Consider the following 26,683-nt stretch of genomic DNA (forward strand, 5'->3'; position numbering starts at 1 on the left):
TACTAACTCGGTTTGCTTGCTAGCTTGGATTCCGCACTCGCTAGTAGGTTTGTATAACAAGGTTTAGGTTCGTTATCCTCCGCGAAAAGGGACCTACAAAACTTCTATTTTTTCGGCTTTTAAGCCTACGAAAACATCAATTAAGCATACCTAAGTGGCACGAACACTTAAACACTTTAAGACCTGAGTTTTAAGCTCTCCATATCATCATAAAATTATCATATTTCCAGACCTAAGTTATTCATCCTAAATCATGCTTAAAATCACCTTTTTAACAATATTTTAATACCGAAACAACACCCGAACTTTATGAAATCTCCAAAGTTTTTGTAAAACTTTTATGACCAGATGATATTACTCAAAAACCGTATCAAAACTTTATAAATTCAGTTTGTAAATCATACTTTACTTCATGCACAAATCCCTAATATCTATACAAATTTAGGGCACCAAATTGCATCAAATACAACATCAAACAACACACATATGATCATCTACTTTTATGAACTATCTTGATACTAAAAATATAAATAAAATGCAGGCTATATTATGTTTTAATAAGATCTTTACATGAATGTTCATCATTATTCCAAACAACACATATTTTAACAAATCTTTCAAGTAATAAACATCACAACAAACATGCATGTATACATATATATGTACGGCTATACATATACAAGAATCCATTTTAAAGCTCATTTCATGTATCAAATCATTTGTTTTGGAAAACCCATTTTAAAACATCTCATTAGGTGATTCATCTTGCACATAAACATGAAATAAAAAAAGAATGGATTAGAGATTAGCACTAGCACTAAGCTAGGGAAGATGAACATGAATTTATTTAGGTTTTTAACTTGGGTTTGAGGTGTAAGCTCCATGTTTTGCTCCTAGCTATCCATAACACCTCAAAACATATTGATTCTAAACTTGCATGTGTGATTTTGGTAAAAGAGAATAGAAATGGGTTTGGTGTTCTAAGAGCCGTAGGTTCTTGAGGAGAGAGAGCTTGGTTTTAAGGTATTATGGTTCTCGAACTTTTCATGAAAGTGAAGAAAATTGAAGTCCAAGAAGATAGCAAAAAGAATCACCGAATTCCCATATGTGTAGCCCCTTGAAAGATCACAATTCAAAAGAAATAGCACAGCAGCTCCATTTCGAGGCAGGTGTGTTTTATGAGCAGTTTGGAGGTCTCATACTCAGTAGAATTGGGTGAAATTGGTGGGGTTGATTTTGGGTTAGATAAAGCTTTACTCTAAAAAAAGAATCACTTAAAAAGACAAAGAATTGAATGAGATATGGCCTTGCAAAGTTGGGCATATGAATCTTGCAGATTCAGGAATGAAGAACACAAAGCAATCTTGAAAGAAAACTCGTGATCTTTTGATCATAGATGGGAAATCCGAATTTCTTGAAGAGAATATGGTGTTTTGATGTTGAAATCTGGTTGAATGTGTGTTATAATAGTGGTCTGCATGTGTTTTTAACTAGTTGCCTTCCAACACAATGATAGAGTGTCATTTTCCAAGGCATGCAAAGAGTTTTACAAGCAAAGGTAGTATGGCAAGGGGTGTGGAGCTGCCATAATTCAGCTGAATTAAGGGGAGGAGAAGTGTCAAAATGTTGTCTCTTTTCCTCTAGCATGTTGGAAGATAGTAGAAAGTGTTTAGGATGTAATTACGGGATAACTAGAATTAGTTTTAGGCCTAATTAGGATGTTTTATGAACTTTTAATCTAATAATCTAAATATATAAACTAGACATTGCTAAATAAAATATTACACATACTCTAAAGTTTATTTGGTGCAAAAACATCCATTATCAATAAAATGCGTATTTATTATTTTATAAGTTTTCACACAATATTGCACCAAGTCCCATAATATTGCCAATAATTTAATGTTCCAGGCAAATTGGAACAAATTCAATTATTAAAATTCACCGGGTTATCACCAACGTTCGTTTCATATATTAATACCGCTACGCGATATGACAAAAACTATTATTTATCGAATGCAACTTTATGCATTTATATAGGTCTTGCGAGACTTCTATAGACTAAATTTAATCATTATTAAGTCTAAATGTATGTAATGAATGCTAAACATGATTAATTAGGCGTACGTATTAGTGCGTTTAATTGCTAGGTGTCGCATCTTGCTTGGTTTCTTGGTGTGAAATTTTGATGGTTTCTTGATATTTTGCCATTGCCGATCTTCGGATCTTAGTGATGCTATCCTTGTCTTGTTGATCTTCGGTTCTTGGTGAGATCTCATTCCATGTGTGTCGATATTCGGATCTTGGTTACCACGCGTGGAACCGGACGAGCACAAAGTACCACTATGTTGTTTGATCTTTGGATCTGTGAATGTTGTTTGAAATCAAATCTTGTTATGGATATGTGGTTGTTTGAGCACCACAGTGTGGATGCTTTTTGATTTTGGATGTGTGATTGTTTGATCTTGGATATGTGGTTGTTTGAGCACCACAGTGTGGATGTTTTTTGATTTTGGATGTGTGATTGTTTGATCTTCGGGTTTATGCTTATTTGATCTTCGAATCTTGGCGAGATTTGAGACGAACTGTTGGTTTGATGATTTGCAAATCTGTTGTTGTCATGGTGGTAATGATTTTGACCAAAATCGGACCGGATATCTCAATCGTTATGATGATTTTGAAAAAAAATCTGATCGTGTAGACTCGTGAATCATCGTAGGCAATCCAGATCGATGGCAATTGTCATTTGTAATTGTTAATGTAGCAATGGAAGATTGGGCATCATAATACGACCAAAAATCTAAGCCTCTTAATACTTGATTTATTTATTTGATGGCTTTATTTTTTGAAAGTTACGTACAAAAATCATCCTTTATGTTGACATCAGATTGCAAAGTGTGTCATTTGTCTTTAAAAAGTGCAAAAATGTACTCAATGTTTGCAAACCCTTGCACATTATGTCCTTTAGCCCCAACTCAGTTAGTTTTCATGGTTAAATCTGACCAAGTGGACCTCACATGGGTATTTTGGTCATTTTACTCTAAACACTAAAATAAATAATTACAAAATAAATAAATAAATAAAATGTTCAAATTTATTGAAGTGGGTGATCTCAAATCAGAGTAGCTATTAGGTATGATGTCGTTAATAGAATTATAAGAAAGATCAAAGCTTTTAAGCTTAACAAGTTTCCACCCACCGGTACTAAAGTCAAGATCTTGAAGCAATATACATGAACCCAATGTAGGAGGTATCGCGCCTGCATACTTATTGTTGTACAACTGAAGCCCTCTAAGATTGGGTAAAACCCTAACTCCTTTGGGATTGAACCACCAATGGCATTATCATGTAGAGTAAGCTTTCTAAGAGCTTGAAATTGACCAACTTTTTAAGTGATTTGACCACCTAAACCTCTCCATGGCAGTTGTAACACAATAACCTGACCCTGTGCACACTTAATCCCTTCCCATGCACCAAAACAAGCTCAGTAATTAACCCAAGTGTGAAAGATTGGAGGGCTAGTAAGTTTGTGGGCCAAACGTTCGACAGCGGTAGATCTGTGGACCGAACGATGACGGTGCAGTGGTAGATATGTGGACTGAACGACGACGACGGCTTTTAGGGTTTCGATGACGGCAGAGCTGTGGAACAACGACGAGGTGGTGATGTGATGGCGGTGGTGGTGCGGTGGTGGTGCGATGGCGGAGGAGATGTGGGCGGTGGTGATGTGATGGCGGTGGTGCTATGGCGGTGGTGCAATGACGGAGGAGCTATGGGCGGTGGTGATGTGATGGCAGTTATGGTGCTATGGGCGGTGGTGGCCTTAGATTGTAGAGAGAGAGTTTGGGGAAGGAGAGAGTTTTGAAAGAGAAAGATAGGGTTTTTTGTTTATTTATTTTAGTGTTTAGGGTAAAATAACCAAGATACCCTTATTTGGGGTCCATTTGTTCAGATTTAACCTTGAAAACTAAATGAGTTAGTGCTAAAGGACATAACGTGTAAGAGTTTGTAAACATCGAGTACGTTTTTTGTACTTTTTGAAGACAAAGGTCATACTTTGCAATCCGGTATCAACATAAAGGACGATTTTGTAATTTACTCTATTTTTTATTGATTTGATATTAATTAAGTTTGAGATATATAAAATATAGTAAAGGTATGTGATGTAAATGGTGAGGTAGAGTTTATAGAAGTTTGTACATTGTGAGAAAGCAGTGGCGGAACTAGAACATTAACTCAGGGGTATCCCAAAAAAAAATTTTTACCGTGCAATCATACAATATTAAAAAAAACGACAATAAATAAATAAAGTAAAAGAATTACCTAATAGATTTGTCCTCTTCTTTTTTTCATAGCTTGAAATCGTTCCATCACATCTTCGTCTTTTATTTCACGAAGAAAATCCTTTTCGACCGCACAAACCATAGCATTGTTCAAATATTCTTGGCCCATTCGATTGCGTAAATCCATCTTGACAAGCTTCAATTTCGAAAAACATCTTTCAACGGTTGCGGTTGCAACCGGTACAAGCAAAGCTAACTTAACTACCCGATAAACTATAGGACAAGAAATATGCATTCCCGTTTCAACCATAAGACGCGCAAGATCACTTATTCCATTCAAGTTGTCAAAGTTATCATCATCGCTTATTGTGTGACGAAATGACTCAATATCACCCAAAAGAGTCCCTATTTCTTGTGTAGTAAAATCATCCGAGTACATCTTAGCAAACGCCAATATCTTCGATGGGTCAAACTTAGAAAAACCGTTAGAAGGATTTAAACCCGACATATTTTTTATCAAAGTAGTTGTTACCTCACTAAATCGACTTCCTAATTCTTGAATTTGCATGTCTAAAACCTCATTAAAAATGTCAACCTCAAAATGATGTCGATTTGTAATGACATTCTTTCGGTTTCTTGGGTTACCATAACTTTCCGACATGTCCAACATTGTAATGTTGTATTTTTTACAAAAGGAAGTCACTTTTTCCAGCATCGGCTCAAACCCATTTTGTCTTAAAGCATTTAATGCTCGTTTTGTACCATTTATCAAGTTGGCCGCTTCTAATAAATCTTTACCTTTTTGTTGAAGGTGTTTTGAAAGAGCATTTGTGTAACTTAATATATCTCCCATCAAATGCATATAAAAAACAAACTCGAGTTTTTTAAAATACGATAGAATACCTTTTGCATTTGTTCGTTGTTGACTGCAATCTCCATCTTCTTTAACATAATGGAGTACGGTCACAACTTCCGGAAACAATCTAAGCAAACTGATGATGGTTCTATGATGTGAACCCCATCGCGTATCATCGGGTCGTGCTAGGGAAACCTCTTGGTTTAATCCTTTACCCGTTTTAATTTCACCTTCAAGTAATTCTTTTTCCACTCTAGCTTTTTTTTCCTCCCTTAACATATCTTTTCGTTTGCAAGAAGCTGAAACCGTAGTGACAACCATGGAAAGGAACTCATAGAAAGTTTTGACACCGCTATGTTTTTTTGCAACAGCCACAATATAACCAACTGAAGTTGATGAGCAAAACAATGGATGTAATGTGCTGACGGGTTATCTTTCAAAATCAACGCTTTTAACCCATTAAATTCTCCCCGCATGTTGCTTGCACCATCATAACCTTGCCCTCTCACCTAAAACAAAAAAGAATTATAACATAAAAAATAATGATTATTACAATAATGTAAAGAATCTATGAATTTTATTACTTACTTGCTTTATGCTTAACTGGTTGCTTGCTAATAAATCATCAATGGCTTCTTTAAGAGTTATAGAAGTCGTGTCTTTCACATGAACAATTCCGATTAAACTCTCTCTAACAGCCCCAAGTTTATCAACAAATCTAACAACTACAGCCATTTGCTCCTTTAAAGAAACATCACTAGATTCATCTACCAACAACCCAAACACATCATCTTTAATTTCTGCACAAATGCTTTTTGTTACTTCCTTTGAAAAGCATTCAATAATCTCCTTTTGAATCTTTGGCGATGTCAGTTTATTGTTCTTTTTTGCGTTCCCTAATGTGTACTTTCCAATTTCCGGGTGGTTAGTACTAATCAAGTTTAACACCGAAAGAAACATACCTTGAGAATTAGATTCTTCCGACTCATTATGGCCACGAAAGGGTAAAGAGTTTTCTAAACAAAATCTAGCACTCATAACGGAACCAAGTAATCGATAATAGTTTGCAATCATTTCTTCTTTAGTCAACTTCTTCATATTCTCATCCATATGTTTCTTTTGATTCATGAGATTATGACATTTTTGTCCCGCCTTTAAATGATGACTATCAACATTCCCAACATGTTCCTTTAATAACCCCTTTTTACTCCAATCACAAAAGCCTTTAGAACTAGAAGACCATGTATCTCTTCCGCCTTGATTACCAACATCTTCTTTAAACAAGTAACAATATAAACAATATACTTTGTCTGCTTTGATGCTATACTCTAACCAACTACAATCATTATACCAACTAACAACAAAACGTCTTTTTTTTCCATAACAGTCTTTAACGGGAAACTTATGACTACGAGGTTGAAAAGCCCCTTTAACAAGATATGACCTTCTTATGTCATCTATTTGATTTGGGTGATAACTAGTAATAGGTGGCCTATCATGTGGATCCGAAGGAAGATCATTCAAATCAATAATACCTCGTGTTGTTGGAATTGAAGTTGTAGGATTATCATTATCAACATTCGGACTTGCATCAACGTCATCATTTGCTTGGATATTCTCATTATCAACATTCGGACTTGCATCGCCATCAACATCATCATTTGCTTGGATATCATTACCAACATTCGGACTTGACTCATTATCATTAATTTCTTCGAATTTTCTTTTGAAAAAGTTCCCAATTAAAGCTTGTTTTTTGGATTTTGGTTTCGTCATCACTTCAAAGTTCAAACAATTATCAATCAAATAACAATCAAAGTTCAAACAATTATCAATCAAATAACTGAATAACAATCAAACAAACCTGAATTATCAATCAAATAACTGTTTCTGTTGTCGCTGTTGTTCGAGCTTCGATTTCGATTCGCTGCTGTGCGAATGGGCTGCCAAAGTGCCGATTATCGAAACATTATCAAATATCAATCATCATTCATCAAACTAACAAGTAACAATTATCAGTCAAACAATATGTTCGAAAATCGAAATCGAAACAAACCTGTTGTTAGTGTTCGTCTCTGAAACAAATATGCTACAGTCGAATAGTCGATGATTAGATCATATGTCGTCTCTGAATCATGATCTGCTGAAAGTCTGATTGTTCTGTGTTCGTATAATCATATGATATGTTGCCTCTCTGTTCGTATGATGAGAATTGGAATTGCCGAATTGGAGTCGACTGACGTTTGATATGCCATTATCATTATGCCATTGCCGCCCAAAATAATCAGTTGGGCTATTATTACTTAATTGGGCTCATGAGCCAGGTGGGCTATTATTACTTAATTGGGCTAATTAGGTTGCTGAATAACACTTGAACTAGGCTTATTATTTTGTAAAAAAAATTTTGAGGGGTGTCCTATGTATAAAAATCGAAAAAAAAAAATTTACACTTCTAGTAAAAAGTTGAGCCGTAGCCCGGGCTCTGCCCGACAAGCCTTCAGGTCCGCCCCTGTGGGAAAGGTTAGTTTTTTAGTGAGGTTTGTGAACCTGGTATGACGATAAAGTGACGGTATGTAGGGGTTTGTGGGATTTGCATATTGTGGGTACTCCGAGAATTAGAAGTTTTTTTTTTAACGGCAAGGTGTCATACATTTTTTGGGTGCAAGACACCCCACACCCCTCTCATTGGGGAGGCTCGTTGCCCCACTCCGGCCAGACGTGAGTGACTTAACTGTGCCCCAACTGGCATCAGAGAGTGGCCGGCGTCCAAGGAAAAACCCCACATGTACCTCATCCCAACTATGGGGCTTGACGAGTTGAGAGTCGCCTTGAGAGGGGATCGAATTCGGGTACCATAGGTAAAACCAAGATGCATCAACCAGTTGGACTGAAATCATTTGCTAAACAAGTAGAAGTTAATCATGCTATATTGTAACATAACAAGTAGTTTAAAAAAAAAAAAAACAAAGATAAATTGCTTTAGTTAGATATTAATGGATCTAGAATTTTTTTTTTAACATTACATATTTACACTTAAATATCATATAATCTTACCTTTAAATATCACCTAATCTTTTACTTGCAAGGCTATGTGGTATACCCAGGGAAGGAGGGCAGGGAGATGACATGGAAGGAGCACAGAACATCGTGCAGATTTCTGTGCTCCCCATGATTTACGTCCTAGGCTATTCTTTCTAGCTCTCTCTCTCTCTCTCTAGTTGGTTTTTTTTTAATATAAAAAGGGGCGGATGGAGAGAGATGGGTAGAAATATAGGGTGAGAGATGATGATGTGACATTGAGGTTGCAATGAGGGGTGAGAGATGAGTATAATTCATAGCCTAAGGATTAAATCTCACGTCGTTTTTATAGGAAACAAACACCATTCCATTTGACCACTAGGTCATGGGTTAATCGGTCTATAAATACTTAATGATAAATATTAATAACTGGTTGTGTCACGCATCAAATTTCTGTAAACCCCAAGATTCTTTTTTTCGCTTCTATTATTTCACCCATTCGTATTCTATTTCTTAATTTAATAAAAACTAATTAAAAATTTTGGCGGTTTCAAAGCAAAAGAGGCAGAGCTGGATGGGTCAAAAGAAAGTGTTTTTAGTGGGACTAATGTGGGCGTTGGCAAAGTTAAAAGGCCCAAAGAAAAAAAGCCCAAAATTAAGGAGTCCACTAACCGGTTTTTTCTTTCAAACCCAGAAGCTGATCCTTTTAATTTACATGATATTATCTGGGGTACAGGGGGTTCAAAACAGACGCAAAAGAGGAAGAAATCTGCTGATGCTTTCACCTTTCTGAAGAAAGATAGAGTAGCAAATAAAAAGTTAAGAGCAGCTTATGGAGCAGTGGGGTTAGGCGAGATGATCGATGAAGAAGGTTTTGATAGCCTTGATTGTACCTTTGATCTGAATAAGGAGCCAACGGATGAGATCCAGAAGGAAGTTGAAGCTACTTTGAAGGTGGGAAAAATTGCTGGGATAAGACTTTCAAGATTCGAGTCAGGTATTAACCAGATTGTTCAGGATGAATTGGTGCCTGTTGTCTCGTCATGAATTGGTTGGTGATTAATATTAGGGGTATTGGAGGCGACGAGAAGCCGGAATGGATTAGTGGGCTGGTTAGGAAGCATAGAGTATTTTTTGTGTATGCAGGAGACGCAAGTTTCTAAAGTGGATTTAATGATCATTGGTCGGTTTTGGGGTAATGCTGATATGGAGTGTGAATGTGTTGACGCGAATGGTAGATCTGGGGGGCTGGTGTCAGTGTGGGACCCAAGGGTTTTCACAAAACTAAATGTTATTAAACATGAGTCTTTTATTGTGATAACTGGAAGAATAGTTGGGTGTGATGCCTTAGTGAATGTTGTCAATATCTATGCGCCTAGAGATGTGTCGAAGAGAAGAGCGCTATGGGAGGAATTAAAGAGGATTAAAGTAGGTGGAGACGGGTTATGGTTATTGGCTGGGGACTTTAATGAGGTTAGGGAGGAAGGAGATAGAATGTTGTCGCGATTTGATAGCTTCGGGGCGTCGATTTTTAACATGTTTATTGCTGAAACGGGGTTGATGGAATATCAAATGAATGGAAGTAAATTTACATTTATGCCGGAGGATGGGACGAGTTTGAGCAAAATTGATCGGGTTTTGGTGTGTGATTCGTTTTTGAATAGATGGCCTCTAGCGCGGTTTGAAGCTCTTTCCAGACATCTTTCGGATCATAGGCCATTGTTGCTTTCATGTTCAGTGATGGATTTTGGACCGATTCCATTCCGTTTTTATAATAGTTGGTTATCTTGTGATGGTATTGAGGAGGTGGTTAATCAGGTTCATGGGTCGTACGCTTCAGATGGTAGCAGTATGAGAGGTCTTGCTGGTTTTCTTAAGGCCCTGAAGGCTAGTATAAAAGGTTGGAGAAAGCAAGCTAAAGAGGTGGAGGAGAAAGACTTGATTAAAAATAAAGAGGAGGTTGATTTTATTGAGAAATGTGGGGAAACCAGAAGACTTACTGCGGAAGAAAGAGAGAGGAGAATTCTAGGCAGGTGGAAAATTAAAAAGTTTGAACAAAAGAGGCTTAGAGATCTGAAGCAAAAGGCGAACTTTAGATGGGCGAAAGTGGGAGATGAAAATTCAAGATTTTTTCATGGCTTAATTAATTGTAGAAAAGCTAGAAATCGTATTAATTCTCTTGTGATCGACGGGAAGATAGAATCTGATCCTATGGCCATTAAAAATGAGGTGAAGACATGCTTTGCATATCGGTTCTTGGAACCTTGTTCGAGTCGTCCTTCATTGGATGGGAGGGGTTTTAGACGACTAACGGAATCGCAAGCTAGCTCTCTGGTTATCGGGTTCTCTAAATTAGAAATTAAAAATGCTGTGTGGGCGTGTGGAAGTGACAGAGCACCGGGACCTGACGGGTTTACATTCAAATTTATTAAAAAATTTTGGTCCGTCTTTGAAAGTTTTTTTGGTGATGTCCTTAATGACTTTTATAATAAAGCTTATATCGAGCGAGGTTGTAATGCGTCATTTTTAGCTTTAATCCCTAAAGTCTGGGACCCGAAAGTGATTAATGAGTTTCGTCCCATTTCTCTTATTGGGGTGATTTATAAAGTTATAGCAAAGATTCTTGCCATTAGACTGAAGAAGGTTTTAAACTCTCTTGTATCTCCGGTTCAAACGGCATTTGTCGAAGGTCGTTCGATTCTTGATGGGCCGTTGATTACTAGCGAGATTATTTCTTGGGCAAAGAAAAGCAAGCAAAAGATCTTCGTTTTAAAAGTGGATTTCGAAAAGGCATATGATTCACTAAATTGGAAATTTTTGCTGGCTAATTTAAAAGCAATGGGTTTTCCTATTCTGTGGAGGAAGTGGATGGGAGCGTGCCTAAAATCTAGTTGGGCTTCAGTGCTAGTAAATGGATCTCCAACTTCGGAGTTTCAAATGCAAAGAGGTCTCCGACAAGGTGATCCTCTTTCTCCTTTTCTTTTTATCTTGGCAATGGAAGCGCTGGATGTCATAATGAACAGGGTTGGTGTCAGGGGTACTTTCAAAGGGGTCAATATTGCTAATAAAGGTCCTTGCGTATCTCACTTATGCTATGCGGATGATGTGATTTTTTTGGGAGAATGGTTCGAAGAAAACGTTAAGAATCTTAACCGTGTTCTTAGATGTTTTTTTCTTTGCTCGGGATTGAAGGTTAATCTTAGCAAATCCTCTCTATATGGTGTGGGAGTTAGGGATGGGGAAGTCGGTCGTTTGGCGAATGTGTTAAGGTGTAAGGCGGGGGAGTTACCTTTTGGTTTCCTTGGCTTGCCTATAGGTGCAAATATGAAACGGTGTAAATTCTGGAAACCTGTGATTGATAAGTTTAATTCTAAGCTTTCAGCATGGAAAGCTAGATATTTATCACTTGCCGGTAGGATCGTGCTTGCAAAATCAGTGATGGGAGCGTTACCTAATTATTATTTCTCGTTGTTTCGCGCTCCGAAGAAGGTCATAAATACCCTTGATGCCATCAGAAAGGATTTTATTTGGGGGAGAAAGGAGGGTTCTTATAAAATAAGATGGTTAAGATGGAGTAAAATGGTTAAACCGAAAATCTACGGGGGTCTAGGTATTGGGGATCTTAGAAGTATGAACTTAGCTCTTTTGGCGAAGTGGTGGTGGAAATATAAGGTTGAGTCGAAGTCACTTTGGGCTAGGGTGGTAGGTGCGATTCATGATAATAAAAGGCTAGCAAGTTGTGTTCCGGTTAATGGTAAGTTCACTGGTATTTGGAGAGATATAGTGTTGGTAGGAAAGGAGTTTGATGTGCTTGGTGTCCCGTTAAAAGAAAACATAGTTGCTAAAGTTGGAAATGGGTTGAATGTGGGCTTTTGGGCTGACTGTTGGGCTGAAGGGGGTGTGCTTATGGACCGGTTCCCTGCAGTATATAACATCGTGAAAAATAAAAAAGCTTTGGTTGCAGAAAACATGGTAAAAGTTGGAAATGAGCTGCAATGGAATATTAGATGTGTTCGGCCTCCTTGCAATGATATAGAGTGGACTCAATGGGCGGATTTGCTGAAGACGTTATATGGTATAAAATTTAAAAATGACGGCGATATGTGGGTTTGGAAATCGGACTGTAACAATAGCTTTAATGTTGCGGCGGTTAGGGATCAAGTTATAAAAAGGTCGATTTGCGTTGAAGATAAATGGCCATTTTGGAATTGTTGGGTTCCGCCGAAGGTTAATCTTTTTGTGTGGAGATCAGTGCTGAATAGAATTCCGGTTAAGGAAGAGCTTACCAAGAGAGGAGTTTGCATTCAAAATCCTCTATGTTTGATATGTGAAGACCAAGCCGAATCTGTTGAGCATCTGGTGTGCAAGTGCACTTTGTCAAAGTTCATCTGGTGGAATATATTGGATTGGGTCAAGCTGCCAGTTGATGTGGAGTTTGGTTCATGCAAGGAAGCCATGGAGTTCATTGAAGGAAGGAAAGGATCTAAGGTTTGGAAGAAAGTTATCAACCTTATTTTTCAATCAACCATGTGGCATATTTGGAAGGCTCGCAATGAGAAGGAGTTTAATGGGGTCCTGTTATCCGGGAATGTGGTGGTAGAGGATATTAAAGCTGATGCGTATATTTGGTTAAAAAGTCGGTCTAAGTTTGATAAGTTGGATTGGGGTAGATAGGTGGACTTTAATGTTAGAGACGTTATCTCTTAGTTTGGGTTATGGGGGTGTTTGGTGTGTTTTGTTTTTTCGTTCTTGTATTGGCACTCTTTGGGTTTTTACAGCATATGCTGGCCCTGTTCTATAAATCATAGAATTTCGCTGTTCAAAAAAAAAAATTAACTTCTTAAAATACTTATACGAAATTTCATTCATATCTTATCTCAAAATACCGTTTTATAATTTTTAAATCTTCATTACTAACTATTTAATATGTATTTTGTTCAACTCATGTAATACACAGATTCTAATCTGATTTTGTGATAAAAACATAAAATGGATTTGCCATGGACGTTCTTTAAAATCAAATAGATACGAGGCTAACTTAGCCTTAGAAAAGGAGTAAATCTTGGCCATTAATTAGAAAAGGTGTGATCATATATGGGGCACTCTTTTGTTAGATAACCACCACACAACTCACACTTCACATTCTGATTGAATAAACAGATAAATTAATAAAATACAGATATAACGTTTTAAACTCTATGGTTAAGATCAGTATTAAGTAGTTAAATCAAGAATTTGGTTATTTGTGTAAGTTGTTTTAACCAAAATTAACCTATAGTTAGATGTGTGGACCATCACTAGCTGATGGATATTAGTTATAATCAATATTAGACTACCCGTTGTGGGTTAAAGGGGTCTTTGTTAACGTAGCCATGTCACCCGTTAACGAGCGGAACACCACACCGCTCCATTAATGGGGGAACTCGTAAACACGTTGACGACGGCTGGCTCAAAAAGGGTGATGATTTTGTTGCAGGTTGTCTCAAAAAGAAGTGATGAAGAGGTGATGAGTTGTTTAAATTCTGTTTTTAATAAAATGTGTACTCGGTACCTAAAGTTTGGTGGTTATTTAAAAATAGCTTAAACTTTAAAACCTTTAATATTTCAAGTTTCAAGAATGACTAGTGTTGTTAAATAATTGCAGTGTAGTTAACCCACAACACCCAGTTAACGGATAATTTAGCTAATGACACTATACTGTGGCGCTGATGTGGCAATATCTTTTTTTATAATTAATGGAAAAGTCGGTTAACTGACAACACATAGCCTAAGAAAAGTTTTGAATCAAAAGCAAAAGCTTAATTGCAAATTTGATTTTTGATGAAAACTATGGATTGATTGGCCTAAATGGCTAAAGATTATTTCAAGTGATCAATGTACCTTCATAAGTGTGTTTTGAGTCTTTTGACAACTTAACTACATATTTGGCAAGTGACCACACTCTAGTTAGAACACTTGAACCATATGGGCCAGGTCCAAAATCAAGTAAGACCCACATCCAGTCAAATTAAGTCGTCATCATCATCATACTCAGTAAATCCCACCAATCGCAAAGCAAAGGTAGGGTCTGAGAAGAGTAAGATGTAGACAGTCTTACCTCTACCCCGTAGGAATAGAGAGGCTGCTTCTAGTCAAATTAAGTCAATGAAACGCAAAACTCAAAAGACTTCACACAAAATGGATAGAAGCCCCACAGTCAATCATCGACCGTAGAGGTTTTGTACACAACTATCGCACAGTTACTTAAAAAAAAATTACAGTCGATGCCACAACCGAGTCGTGCATGAAACGTCTATATGTTACTAAAAATTTACTGGATCTGCTATAAAACAGCAAGACCGCGGTCGATGACACAACAAATCAGCTATAACATTCCACACATGGAATTCTCATCAAAGCCTAAATTACAAAAAAAAAAAAAAAAAAAAAAAAAAAAAAAAAAACCCCTTAAACTAACAGCATTAAGCCAGTTTCTTTTCACTACCGACGAGTGATTTCCTAGACAAAATCCACTGTTTCCAGTTTGTGTAAACAGCAACCAAAACAAACTGAGAGAAACACAAAAGCATGATGATAGCTTCGAAGAGGAACGGGTATTTATTTGGGGGGTCTACGGTGAGATAAATAACGTGGAGAACAAAAGATAAGAAAAGAAGAAAAACAACATAAAACGATGTCACACGAGACCAAGAACGAGGAGGGTTTGGTGTGTCGGGTTTTCCATTTGGGGCGCAGTAAATGAAGACGAAGATACCATAGAGCGCGATGTATGGAAGGAGTAATTTGTCACGACATAATAGCGGAAACATCGAGAGCAAGGCGAAGTGTGTAAACCATTGAAATATGAACGGTTCTTCTACGGCTAAAATGCTTGCCGGCAAGAGTGGCAGAAGGACAGACTTCTCGTGTACTGTAAATTTCAAAAATAAACGGCATCAGAATTAAGACAATTAGAAGAGTGAATTTCAAGGATTGTCCTTTATTTTTATACCCATTTTCAAGCGTTGTCCTTTATGTTCAAAATTGACGAGTTTTGTCCTTTATGTTTTCATATCATACACGTTTTGTCCTTTAGGCCTAACCCAGTTAGTTTTTTCAGTTAAATTTGGTCATGTGCTTTGCACATGAGGGCATTTTTGTCAATTCAAAGGTAAGTTCAACGGCAGATTTACAGCTCAAAGCTTCTACAACCTTTGAATTGACAAAAATGCCCTCATGTGCAAAGCAAATGACCAAATTTAACTGAAAAAATTAACTGGGTTAGGCCTAAAGGACAAAACATGTATGATATGAAAACATAAAGGACAAAACTCGTCAATTTTGAACATAAAGGACATCGCCTGAAAATGAGTATAAAGATAAAGGACAATCCTTGAAATTCACTCCAATTAGAAAGATTACACCGCTAACAGGCATCATGAAGTCGGCTAACATTACTATATATCTTGAAAGGCATGGTCGGTGGTTCCAGCCATGTCTTTTTCACTTGACCCCAACTTTATAGATTTTACACATTCAACCCCCATCTTTTGGTAAGTCATAAGTGACATATTGACCCTTAACTTTTGATAAATGTTAATTTCGACCCCCATTTTTTCTACTTGATAACTCCACACCTTATCTTCTCCTACATTTAAATTTTTTGTTGAAATTACTTCTACGACTATACATCGCAACGTGCGTGACATTATACTCTTCCATATCTATGCCTAACCATGTTAGTGTCACGAACGTAACGTGTTTGACAAAGTCAAAAATAAGTCATGTCACGTGCGGGATCACACGTTAATGTCATCATCGTAACGCGTGTAACAAAGTCGCAAACGCGACGTTGCCGCCGCAACGCGCAGCACGGGTAAAAATCTAGTTATATGCATGTGCGCCGCATATAATCCCTTGTAACAGAGAGAAAAAAAGACTTGGCTTACCTTGAAATGAGAAAAAATAAAATGAGAAAGCGGTATTAAGCAACCCATAGAGGAAAGTTCGGGTACTTGGAGCGCGTATCTGAAGAAACATCGAAGGCAGACATGAACAAACGGTCATGAATAGACATAAGAGTTTTAGCGACTGTGTGGTGAACAATAGCTTCCACTTTATGAGAACTGAAGTCGTGCACCAAAAATTAGCCACATAATCCTCGTATAATCCCCTCTCAAACGGAGCTAGGCGGGATAAAACCTGAAAAAATTGTCAAAATAACTATCTATCAAGTTTTAACCTCATGATAGTATGCAAAGCATAAAGCATAAAGCATATATCCAATTAAAGAGTAAAATGCCATTTTCGTCCCTGAGGTTTGGCCACTTTTGCGACTTTCGTCCAAAGGTTTGTATTTTCGCATCTGGATCCAAAAGGTTTGACATTTTGCCGTTTTCATCCGACTTGTTAACTTCATCCATTTTTTTAACGTTAAGTCGGGGGTATTTTCGTCACTTTAGACATTTTTTAATTAAAATAAAGAGTAAATTACTTTTTGAGTCCCTGTGTTTTAGTGGTTTTAACCACTTGAGTCCAAAATCAAAAAGTTTAACACCCTGAGTCCCTAGCCATTTATTTTATAACGTTTTGAGTCCAATTTTGTTCATTTTATAACGATTTGAGTCCAAAAAATTGGACTCAAGATGTTAAAATTTGGACTCAAAATGACTCAAATGGTTAAAGAAAATGCTTATAGGGACCCAGGTCGTTAAACTTTTTGCTTTTGGACTCAACTAGTTAAAACCACTAAAACACAGGGATTCAAAAAGTAATTTACCCTAAAATAAACTTTCTTTATTCGGAAATACCCGTGACTTAATGTTAAAAAATGGATAGAGTTAACAAGTCGGATGAAAATGGCAAGATTTCAAACATTTTGGATCCAGATACGAAAAAACAAACCTTTGGACAAAAGTGGCCAAACCTCAAGGACGAAAATGGCATTTTACTCTCCAATTAAATGGTGTTTCAATTAAAAGATAAAAGATTTAATTTAGTCTATGTGGCGAGCAGTAGAAGTCAATTATACCTCCAAAACCGCGACTCTAGACTGAAGATATGGCCACCAAACAAGAGCAAACGCTCCTATAACAATCATACCCAACTTTGAAACCTCGAGAAGTGGATTTCGACGTTTTAGACATTTACCCAATAGATAGCTGAAAAATGCAGGGGCATAGTAAGCACTCATCTGCACGGATATATAAAATGCCTTTAGCATATTGCAACGTTATCCTGTTCATAGTCACAGGAAACGCAGATCCCCCCTCGAATCCTGAATCGGTTCGGCCGTACCAGAATCGGGTACAGAATCGAACATTCGGCCTGGGTTCGTGAACCAGATCGGAAAAAAGGTCGTACCCGATTATCACAATACTCGTTCTGAATCACTGAAAAACGTGTTTCCGGTTGAAAAATTCTCCGTTTCGGAACGATTCGATTCGCGTACCAGTCAATAGATGCACGAATTGCAAACGTGTTTAGACACTTTTCCCACCTTTTTAATGGATTATGCTATGAATTATGCTTATGAACTGCTTTCGTTTTATGAATTTTCTGTTAGGAACTTATGAATTATGATTAAGGTTATGAAATGCTTTTGAATTTTGGATATGATTATCAAATTTGGCTTTCAGAATGGATATTTTTTATAAACTATATTGTAATAATTGTTTTATATACGATACGACGTACCAAACTATATGGTATGCCGTACCACGTACCGAATTGGTGTTCCGAATGAACCTACCCCCCTCGTACCGAATTTTGAAATTTCACGAACTACGTACCCGTTTTCGTTCCGCGAACCGGAGCGAACCGCGATCCATGTGACTATGATCCTGTTATATATATTCTATGCTTAAACATTTGATTAAAAGAACCTGTTTGTGGTTAAGGGCAAGACTGAACAAGAATGAAGCAACAAGATCTTTGTCACTGAGTACGGCCGCAATAGCTCCAACGGTAAGTCCTAAGCTTATGCAGTTAAACTGTAATTACAATTTACAAAAAGGTTAAATAAGATACTGTTTTAAAATGTGAAATGAGAATATAACTCTAGAAACTTTATGCGTGCCTGAAAATGACCATGATCAATGAGGATGAGGCATGGGTTAAGTAAAATCATTGCAACATGCCATGCTATTTTACTTTTTTGCCCTCGTGATTGGTCTGTGATGGCTACAATAAGCCACAGGACTGCGGGAAAGAATATGAGGAGATCAGAGGATAAAACCGTCCACCTCATTAGCAACTTTCTGCAGGAAACTATATATGAGAAGTCGAAAACTTATAGTAAAATGTCATTTTCATCCCCGAGGTTTGGCCGGTTTGGCAACTTTCGTCCAAAGGTTTGTTTTTCCGCATCTGGATCCAAAAGGTTTGAAATCTTGCCATTTTCATCCAACTCGTTAACTCCATCCATTTTTCTCCGTTAAATGAGGGTCAGTTCCGTCTTTTTAGACATTTTTTAATGAAATAAAAACACTAAGAAATAAAGATCCACCTCTATTGACTTCTGCATATGGATCCAAAAGGTTTGAAATCTTGTCATTTTCATCCATATCGTTAACTCCATCCACTTTTCTCCGTTAAATAAGGGGCATTTCCGTCTTTTTAGAGATTTTTTTATTGAAATAAAAAACACTATAAGAAATAAAGATCCACCTCTATTGACTTTCTCCCCACCTTTTCATCATCACCAAAATGTCTAAAAAGACGAAAATACCCCTGAATTAACGTTGAAAAAGAGTGAATTTCAAGAATTGTCCTTTATCTTTATACCAATTTTCAGGCGATGTCCTTTATGTTCAAAATTGACGAGTTTTCTCTTTTATGTTTTCATATCATACACGTTTTGTCCTTTAGGCCTAACCCAGTTAGTTTTTTCAGTTAAATTTGGTCATATGCTTTGCACATGAGGGTATTTTTGTCAATTCAAAGGTAACTTCAACGACAGATTTACAGCTCAAAGCTTCTGCAACCTTTGAATTGACAAAAATGCCCTCATGTGCAAAGCACATGACCAAATTTAACTGAAAAAACTAACTGGGTTAGGTCTAAAGAACAAAACGTGTATGATATGAAAACATAAAGGACAAAACTCGTCAATTTTAAACATAAAGGACAACGCCTGAAAATGGGTATAAAGATAAAGGACAATCCTTGAATAGAGTTAATGAGCCGGATGAAAATGGCAAGATTTCAAACCTTTTGAATCCAAATGCGGAAAAACAAACCTTTGGACGAAAGTCGCAAAAGCAGCCAAACCTCAGGGACGAAAATGGCATTTTACTCAAAATATTAGTAACTTATTAAGAATGAAAAACAACCTACCCGAAATAGGATTCATGGCCACGCGAAGTATAAAGCGAAACCGATTCGGGATGGAAGAATTTTAAAACAAGACCGTGAACGTAACTCTGATAAGCGGTAAGTGGTGGGTAGTCAAGTCCCCAGTAACGAAGATCGTTTTTAGTGGTGTTTTGATACCATTCGTTGACGGGAAGATTGGTTGTGATCTCCATCCAGTGTCTTTGTGCTTCGAAATCTCCGTATTTAGGTGGGTCGCCTGCTCCGGAATACGGATGCAGAGATACGGCAACGCGCACGAGGATTGCAAATAGACTAACACATATGAATGGGGCTGAAATACTCGTGTGAGTCAACCACCACCGAGCATTATTGTTGTTGGTCTCTACTTTGACTACCTTTGTTACCCTTGACTTTTTCATCTCCTTTGTATCTGATACAATAGTGAATTGTCTTAGTGATTGATTAATAAGCTAATCAACAAGCTAAAGGATTATATATTTTGAGATATGATAAATACTTTTTGTAAGGATTCGGGATGTCGTGAAATAATCATAATTATGTACATCTTGTACCTTTTTGGTCTTATTATTTAGTGAACACATTTTCTATCCGGGAGTGCAAATACAATTGAAACGCAATAACGATTATCAAGAACAAGGTACCTTCACAATTATCGGTCTCGAATATGATATTATCGGCGATATTGACCGATATATCACCGATTTTCCCGATACCGGTACCTTTCTTCTTATTACTGCTATTAGTGTTTTAAGTCTTAACCATAGTTACCTAATTCGCGGTTCGCTCCGGTACGGGTACGCGGTTCGGGTACGCGATTCGCTAGAGGTGACGTTTTCGGTACGAAGGGGGGTAGGTTCATTTCGGTACGAACCGGTACGGTGTACCATGGAGTCCGGTTCAGTGTACACAAATTAAAACATAAATTATCAAATTCCAAAATTCAAATTACCAAACATAAACATTGAAGGTTGAACATAAAATTTGATATTGAATAAGAGTAGAAACTTATGTAATTTGGTTAAATGTTATATATTTATAATCTTAATTTATACTTTTTATGTATAAATTTATTAGTTTAAGGACCAAATGTAAATTAGTAAGGATAGAAAGGGTTAAATGTTTAAATACACAAACTTTCACACTTTTTAAGTAAAAAAACTATAAGTTTTAGGGTTTAAATGTAAACTAGTAAAAATAGAGGGGTTAAATATTGTAATAACTAAACTTATTTAAACCCTAAAAACCTAAAACATATATACAGCCGCTTTTCCTCTTCTTCCCCTTCGTTTCTTCTTCTTCTTCCCCTTCTTACTGGTTTCTTCTGGCTGAAAACAAGATTGAGGTTTGAATTCGGCTAAGGATCGTTGTACCCAATCGATTTGGAACGTCCACCTTGTCTATTTGGTTCGCCGAACCGGATCAGTTTGGATCGTCGTACCTCCGCAATCAGGAACACCGTACCGAAGCAACTCGGTTCGCCGGACCATGGCGTTCCGGTACGCTTACGATCTCCGATTGGGTACACCACGATCCAATACGTGGATCGTGGGTACCCTAGCGATTTAGGTAACTATGGTCTTAACGCCCTGCTTGCAGTGTGCGCATATAACGTAAATATGTGTGGGCCTTCAAGGGGCAAAAGTGAAATTGCACTAATTTTAACGTTATTTTACTAATTTCGTGAAAATACCGTTAAAAGCGGCGGACGACTAATCATGCATCATGTGGTGGCGTTGATAGCCGAAAGACAAGGGGGTACATGCACAAATCGGCCTTTGTCCCTATTGCTGAGTGTTATGTGCTTCATGTCCAACTGTCCAGGGCTTGATACAAAACCACTATCGGGCTGGGGGTCTCACTGGAAGCAGTATCTCTATTCCTACGGGGTAGAGGTAAGGTTGTCTACATCTTACCCTCCTCAGACCCTACCTTAGCTTTGCTATTAGTGGGATTTACTGAGTATGATGATGACGATGAGTGTTTTAAGTCTTAATTGTTAGTGTTAAATGTGAGTGTTATAATTCTTAATCAGTTCCTACTTGCTACAATTGTTAGTGTTTTGCAAGTTCCAAATGGTTAATTCGTTAATGGTAGGGGTGGCCAAATGGGTGGGTTGGGCAGGTTTGGGTAATGGGTTAGGATGGTTTATTAAGAAATGGGTTAGGATGGGTTTAGGTCAAGATGTGTTTTTGTCAAGATGGATTTGGGCATGATAGGCTAAAAATATAAATAAATTAAAAAAAATCAAAAATCAAAAAAATCAAAAAAATCAAAAAAAAAATCAAAAAAAATCAAAAAAAAATCAAAAAAATCAAAAAATCAAAAAAATTTAAAAAAAATCAAAAAAAAAAAAGTTAAGCATATGAAAACTGGAGAAGAAATTTTAACATTTGCCATTTCACAAATCATCTTAGGGATCTTCTCAAAACTGAAACTTATACACACTGATGTTGCAGAACCTCAAAGTACCCCATCATTGCAAAGCAGCATATTACATTATTTTCATTGACAATTTTACAAGAACGTGCTGGATTTAGATACAAAACAGCACCCAGATTCAGCAATAATAAACACTAAACCTATGTTGTCAAAAGCGCAAAAAGCGCGTGCCTAGGCGCCCGGGCGCAGCGAGGCGCACCAATAGCGCCTGGTGGCAGCCTAGGCGCAAAAATGGGTTTTTTTGAAAAAAACGGTCTGAGGCGCAAAAAAGACGCACAAAAACGGCTTGAGGCGCAGCAGAAAAAAAAAACAAAACTGAATACGAATAAAAACTGCCTCACACGGGCCCGGGCTTTTCGGAGCTGCATTCGTGTCCGCAGGTGCGGGTGCGCATGAGTTCAACCAAATTCCAGCTCAGAAACTCATTTTTGCAATGTAGAAGAGGTATTTTTGTATGTTGTGGTGCGGAAATCAACATCTCGCCGCAACGCGCGGGAAGGCGTCAACTTGTATACATATTTATCTACATGTCCATATGCATCCATACATCCAGGTGTCAAACGGGTCAATATAACAACGATAAACGCCTAACTGCATTCTCCTTAAAAAGTCCAAAACACCATTTGACATAATAAATGAAACTATTCCCCTTCTGTTGCAACTAAAGTTTCATTTATCGTAACTACTAATCACAGTAACCCCAAAACACGTTTTATAAACCAAATATTCTGCAAATTGGAATGATATAAACGGACACAGATGCAAAATAATAGAGAATTAGATACAGGATGATGATAGATCATATTAACAATTTAACATACCTTAATTTAGTGTAATAATTCGAGCTGGATGAAGAATCGGAGACGCATCAAGAAACCCCACTCGAGTTTGCATAGACAAACAGGGGTGAAATTGTCGGAAACCTTGGGTTTATGAATGAGAGGACGGGTATCGAAGTCCTGATAGGAACGATTCTGAACGATGCTGATTCAGACAAAAAGGGGTGAAATTGTCACTTGTGATTATGAACGATTCTGATTTGATTCAGCGGTGGTAGGAGAGGATACTTAATTGTTAGTGTTAAATTATTATATATATATAAATTTTGCATGATATTAAAGTTACCAATATCCCACCGCGATAACCTATATCTCAAATATCGGTCCTTGACCGATATTCGATTTTTTACCGCGTTAACTGCATAGATAATGATATTAAGGTACCAGATTTAGAAGTTTCAAGTTAAACAGATGAATCGATGTATCGTATTGTACAAGATAATCAACCAATAACGCCACTAACTGAAATGAAAAGGAAACTACCTAAAAACGATGAAATAAGACGATCAGAAAAAAATGAAGGAAAGTCAAGGAAGCTGTTCAGTGGTTCATTGCGAAGAGAATGAAAAGAATAGGGTTCAGGGGAGAAACTTGTAAGTCTGGCCTCTGCGCGGGGGGGGGGGGGGGGGGGGGGGGTGGTTGTTAGGGGTAGGTATAGTAACTAATAACATTGTCTGGGAGTATTAAAAGCCTACTAGAATATAAAACAGAACAAAAAAAATCGGGTATGTGTGTTTTGGGCAATTGGACCGCGTATCACCAAAAATCAAAGGCAAATATGTAGGCAAGTAGCATATACCCTAAAAGCATGTCCAGTACCAGAACTCTAAACATACACCCATGGTTGCAAAAGTCGCTAGGCGCCCCCTAGTCGGTCGACCGGGGAGTTGAGAGTACTCGGCATAGGCGGAGAGCACTCGGGGAGTACTCGGACATGTTAAATTATAAAGAAATTAGTTTTGGAAATTAAATATATGTCTAATAACATAAATTTACTAATATTTATAACAAAATACGTGAAAATGATATTCATTATTTAATATGATAGTCATATAAATTATGTTTTATTATTTTTTAAATCAAACTTGGCCCGAATTGACCTACTAGATCCGATTTTGGCCGAGTTTGGCCGCGTTTGATTGATTCCGAGTAATTAGGCGGAGTTAGAGAAAGTCGACTCGGCAGCCTACCTTGTAGCGACTACTCGGGGAGTACTCAGCCTTGGAAACCGTGTTTTACAACAATTGATACACCCACACAAAGCGCTACAGTATCTAACTAAAAACGTGAAATCGGGATACTGTTATACAGCCGATCTACACACCATAACACGTCTATAAACAACAAGCTATAAAAAAAACACAAAATATGTATATATACAAATGCGCTTCATGTTATAAAGATACAAATCAACCAACGGAATATACCTGCTAAGAATGTGTGACACTGTGACTGGCATAAGCTGCTCTAACCGCAGGAACCGGAAGCAACGAGTATCGCGAGTCCAGGAATTTTCTGTCAGACAGGGACAAAAACGGGTCGGGTCAAGAAGCAAATTCTTAGAATTATGATTTAAAAAATCCCAAATCAAAATAAACATTTCAAAACAAACCCAACTCATTGCAACACAGACCAAGAACCAAATTCACAAATCACAATCTATGCACCAAATCAAAGGAATTAAATATACAAATACAGGCACCAAATCTCGACAACTAGATTCACAAAACGAGGCACCGAATCACAGCAACTATATTCACAAACTAGGGCACCAAATCACCAATTCATTGCAGCACGGATCAACGTATCTAATTCCAACCATAATGAAGAAACCCACAAAAGAAAGCAAGAAACTTTAGCAACAAAATTCAGACTGAGACTTGATTACAGATTACGACTTCAGAATCTACAAGCGCCTGAAGTGCTGATTGCTAAACTGGATTTAATCAATAGGTATGCAAATCATTGTGCAGACCTTGGTTTTAAATTGCGTGATGCGCTCCGATGCGTTTAGTCCAAAAATCTGATGCACGATGCGTGATGCGCGATGCGAGCGCATCACGTATGTGATGCGTTCTTTATAAAAAAAAAATAGTTAAAAATTATTTATACATAAAAACTTATAAAAACATACTTAAAGTAAAACAACTGACGTAATTAGAAGGTAAGAGTTGTATTTTTTGGTTCAAATCAAGCCTACTAAGATCTTAATTATGGAAAAAACCGAACACAGTTCATAAAATCTGGAAAAAAGCATAAGAAACAATGTTGCGTGCATCAGAGCGCATTATGCGAAATGCGCGCAATATTCTCGCATCACGTAAACGCCTCGCATCAGCTGTTGTGATGCGCTCTCATTAGCGCATCGGGCGCATCACGCATTATGAGCGCATAATGCGCGCATTTTAAAACCAAGGTGCAGACGCCGTCGGATTCGTAAATTCAATCAAAATAATCACTAGTTTTTGTGCTAAAAAGGTCCATGATATTAACGAGTATGTATTAAATAAAATTTATGTGTGATAGTTTCTCATAGGGTTTTTGACTTTTTTGTAATGAGAAGTGATTGTTACAAAGAAAAAATGTGCATGGTACCATTTATTCCTTTTAAGAAGTAGATATCAAACAAATAGAAGAGTAAAGTAGGGTTGTATAATAACAGTCGTCACTCCATGAAATTCCGGTTTCTTCGACATGTGGTAAAACCAGGGGAACGGTATTCCCGTGTTCCCCGTATAATTTTCCACGGGTCTCTTTTCCCGTTCACCCCTTTTCCTTCAATATGTGGCAAAACCAGGGGAACTATGAATTTTGGGGAAAATTGCTATCTAAGGTGTAGTTTGCTTTTTAAGAGGTAAAATGTCTGCAGTCTGCGGACCACATCTGCAGACATCTGTAGAAGAACTGAAGAAGAGGTGGACCAAACCTCTGCAGTCTGCAAGAAGAATGTTATTTGTTTTTTAACGTATGTAGACTTCTAAAATAAACCGGTGGTGGTGTACAGACGGTGGTGGTCGGTGATGGTGTTGGACGGTGGTGGTGGACGTGGACGGTGGATGGTGGTGGTGGGTGGTGGACGTGGGTGGTGGGCGTGGACGATGGTGGTGGACGGTGGTGGTGTTTAACCCTCTGCAGACCTTAGAAGATCTTAAAAGTGGTTAGGCGAAGTCTGCACCAAGAAGAGTTCGCGCAGACGTTTTTTTATGAAACGTCTTTGGAAAAACAAACAGTTCCAAGATGGCAATGTCTACGTGTGGTCTGCGCGGCGCATACAGAATCTTTTTTAGAAAAACAAACACCACCTAAGTAAATTGGGTGCCCCCGGCCTAAAACCCGAATCTAAAACAATCTCGTTTGAATGGAGATTGAGTACGGGGGAGATGTTTCAAAGGCTTGAAGTCCGGTGACAACCGATGGTTAAAAACCCGGTTTTTAAACAATTTGCACATCAAACAAACAATGATCAATCTTTGAACTATCAACCTTAATTCGCGTAAAGAAACTGTAACCAAGGCAACGACTGAACAAATCACATTAACCACAGGCATTCTAAAGAAACAGATTAGCCCAAAATTAAACTGATATTAAACATGGAAACTGAAACCTAGGATTAAAGTAAAAGTGAAACTAAGACAAAAGATTATCAAGATAGGCAATAAAGAGTAACTAAGCTCAATGCACCGGATAGAGATCGAGAGTGAAGGTACCTATATCAGGAACAGCGGTCGCAGGATTTGGTGTGCAGCGGCTTGAAAGTGGCTAGGTTAGGGTTTGTTAGGCGATGGAAGGTCGGACAGTGGTGGTTGCAGCTCACAGTGGCTGAGGTTGTGGAGGTTGGGGGAGATCGATGGTGATGGTGGACCGATTGATTAGAAATAGGTGGTGCTCCTAGATTTTATTTTATGAGTTAACTAGTCAGATTACCCGCGCTA

The 26,683-nt window shown here is 37.7% G+C and overlaps 2 protein-coding genes across 3 annotated transcripts; both read right to left on the reverse strand.

The window, feature by feature from the left end:
* Positions 1 to 3,618: 3,618 nt before the first annotated feature.
* Positions 3,619 to 6,915, reverse strand: LOC110887674. The gene is made up of 4 exons (XM_022135250.1): positions 5,728 to 6,915; positions 5,546 to 5,648; positions 4,549 to 5,438; positions 3,619 to 3,822 (listed from the first exon to the last, which is right to left on the reverse strand). Exons 1-4 carry the CDS (start codon positions 6,913 to 6,915, stop codon positions 3,619 to 3,621), a joined length of 2,385 nt encoding a protein of 794 aa, XP_021990942.1.
* A 7,522-nt stretch (positions 6,916 to 14,437) lies between these two features.
* Positions 14,438 to 26,631, reverse strand: LOC110889422 (probable dolichyl pyrophosphate Man9GlcNAc2 alpha-1,3-glucosyltransferase). Of its 2 annotated transcripts, XM_022136939.2 has the most exons (9): positions 26,459 to 26,631; positions 24,179 to 24,266; positions 22,734 to 22,896; positions 19,474 to 19,882; positions 18,215 to 18,395; positions 18,021 to 18,128; positions 17,168 to 17,329; positions 16,086 to 16,338; positions 14,438 to 15,067 (listed from the first exon to the last, which is right to left on the reverse strand). In XM_022136939.2, the coding sequence occupies exons 4-9, from the start codon at positions 19,869 to 19,871 to the stop codon at positions 14,619 to 14,621; spliced, it is 1,551 nt and encodes a 516-aa protein (XP_021992631.1). In that variant the 5' UTR covers positions 19,872 to 19,882; positions 22,734 to 22,896; positions 24,179 to 24,266; positions 26,459 to 26,631; the 3' UTR covers positions 14,438 to 14,618. The 2 variants fall into 2 exon arrangements, with proteins under 2 accessions (XP_021992631.1, XP_021992630.1); XM_022136938.2 differs by lacking the exon at positions 22,734 to 22,896.
* Between the last annotated feature and the right edge of the window lie 52 nt (positions 26,632 to 26,683).

The sequence above is a fragment of the Helianthus annuus genome, chromosome 11 (assembly GCF_002127325.2).
Source record: "Helianthus annuus cultivar XRQ/B chromosome 11, HanXRQr2.0-SUNRISE, whole genome shotgun sequence".
Taxonomy (NCBI): domain Eukaryota; kingdom Viridiplantae; phylum Streptophyta; class Magnoliopsida; order Asterales; family Asteraceae; genus Helianthus; species Helianthus annuus.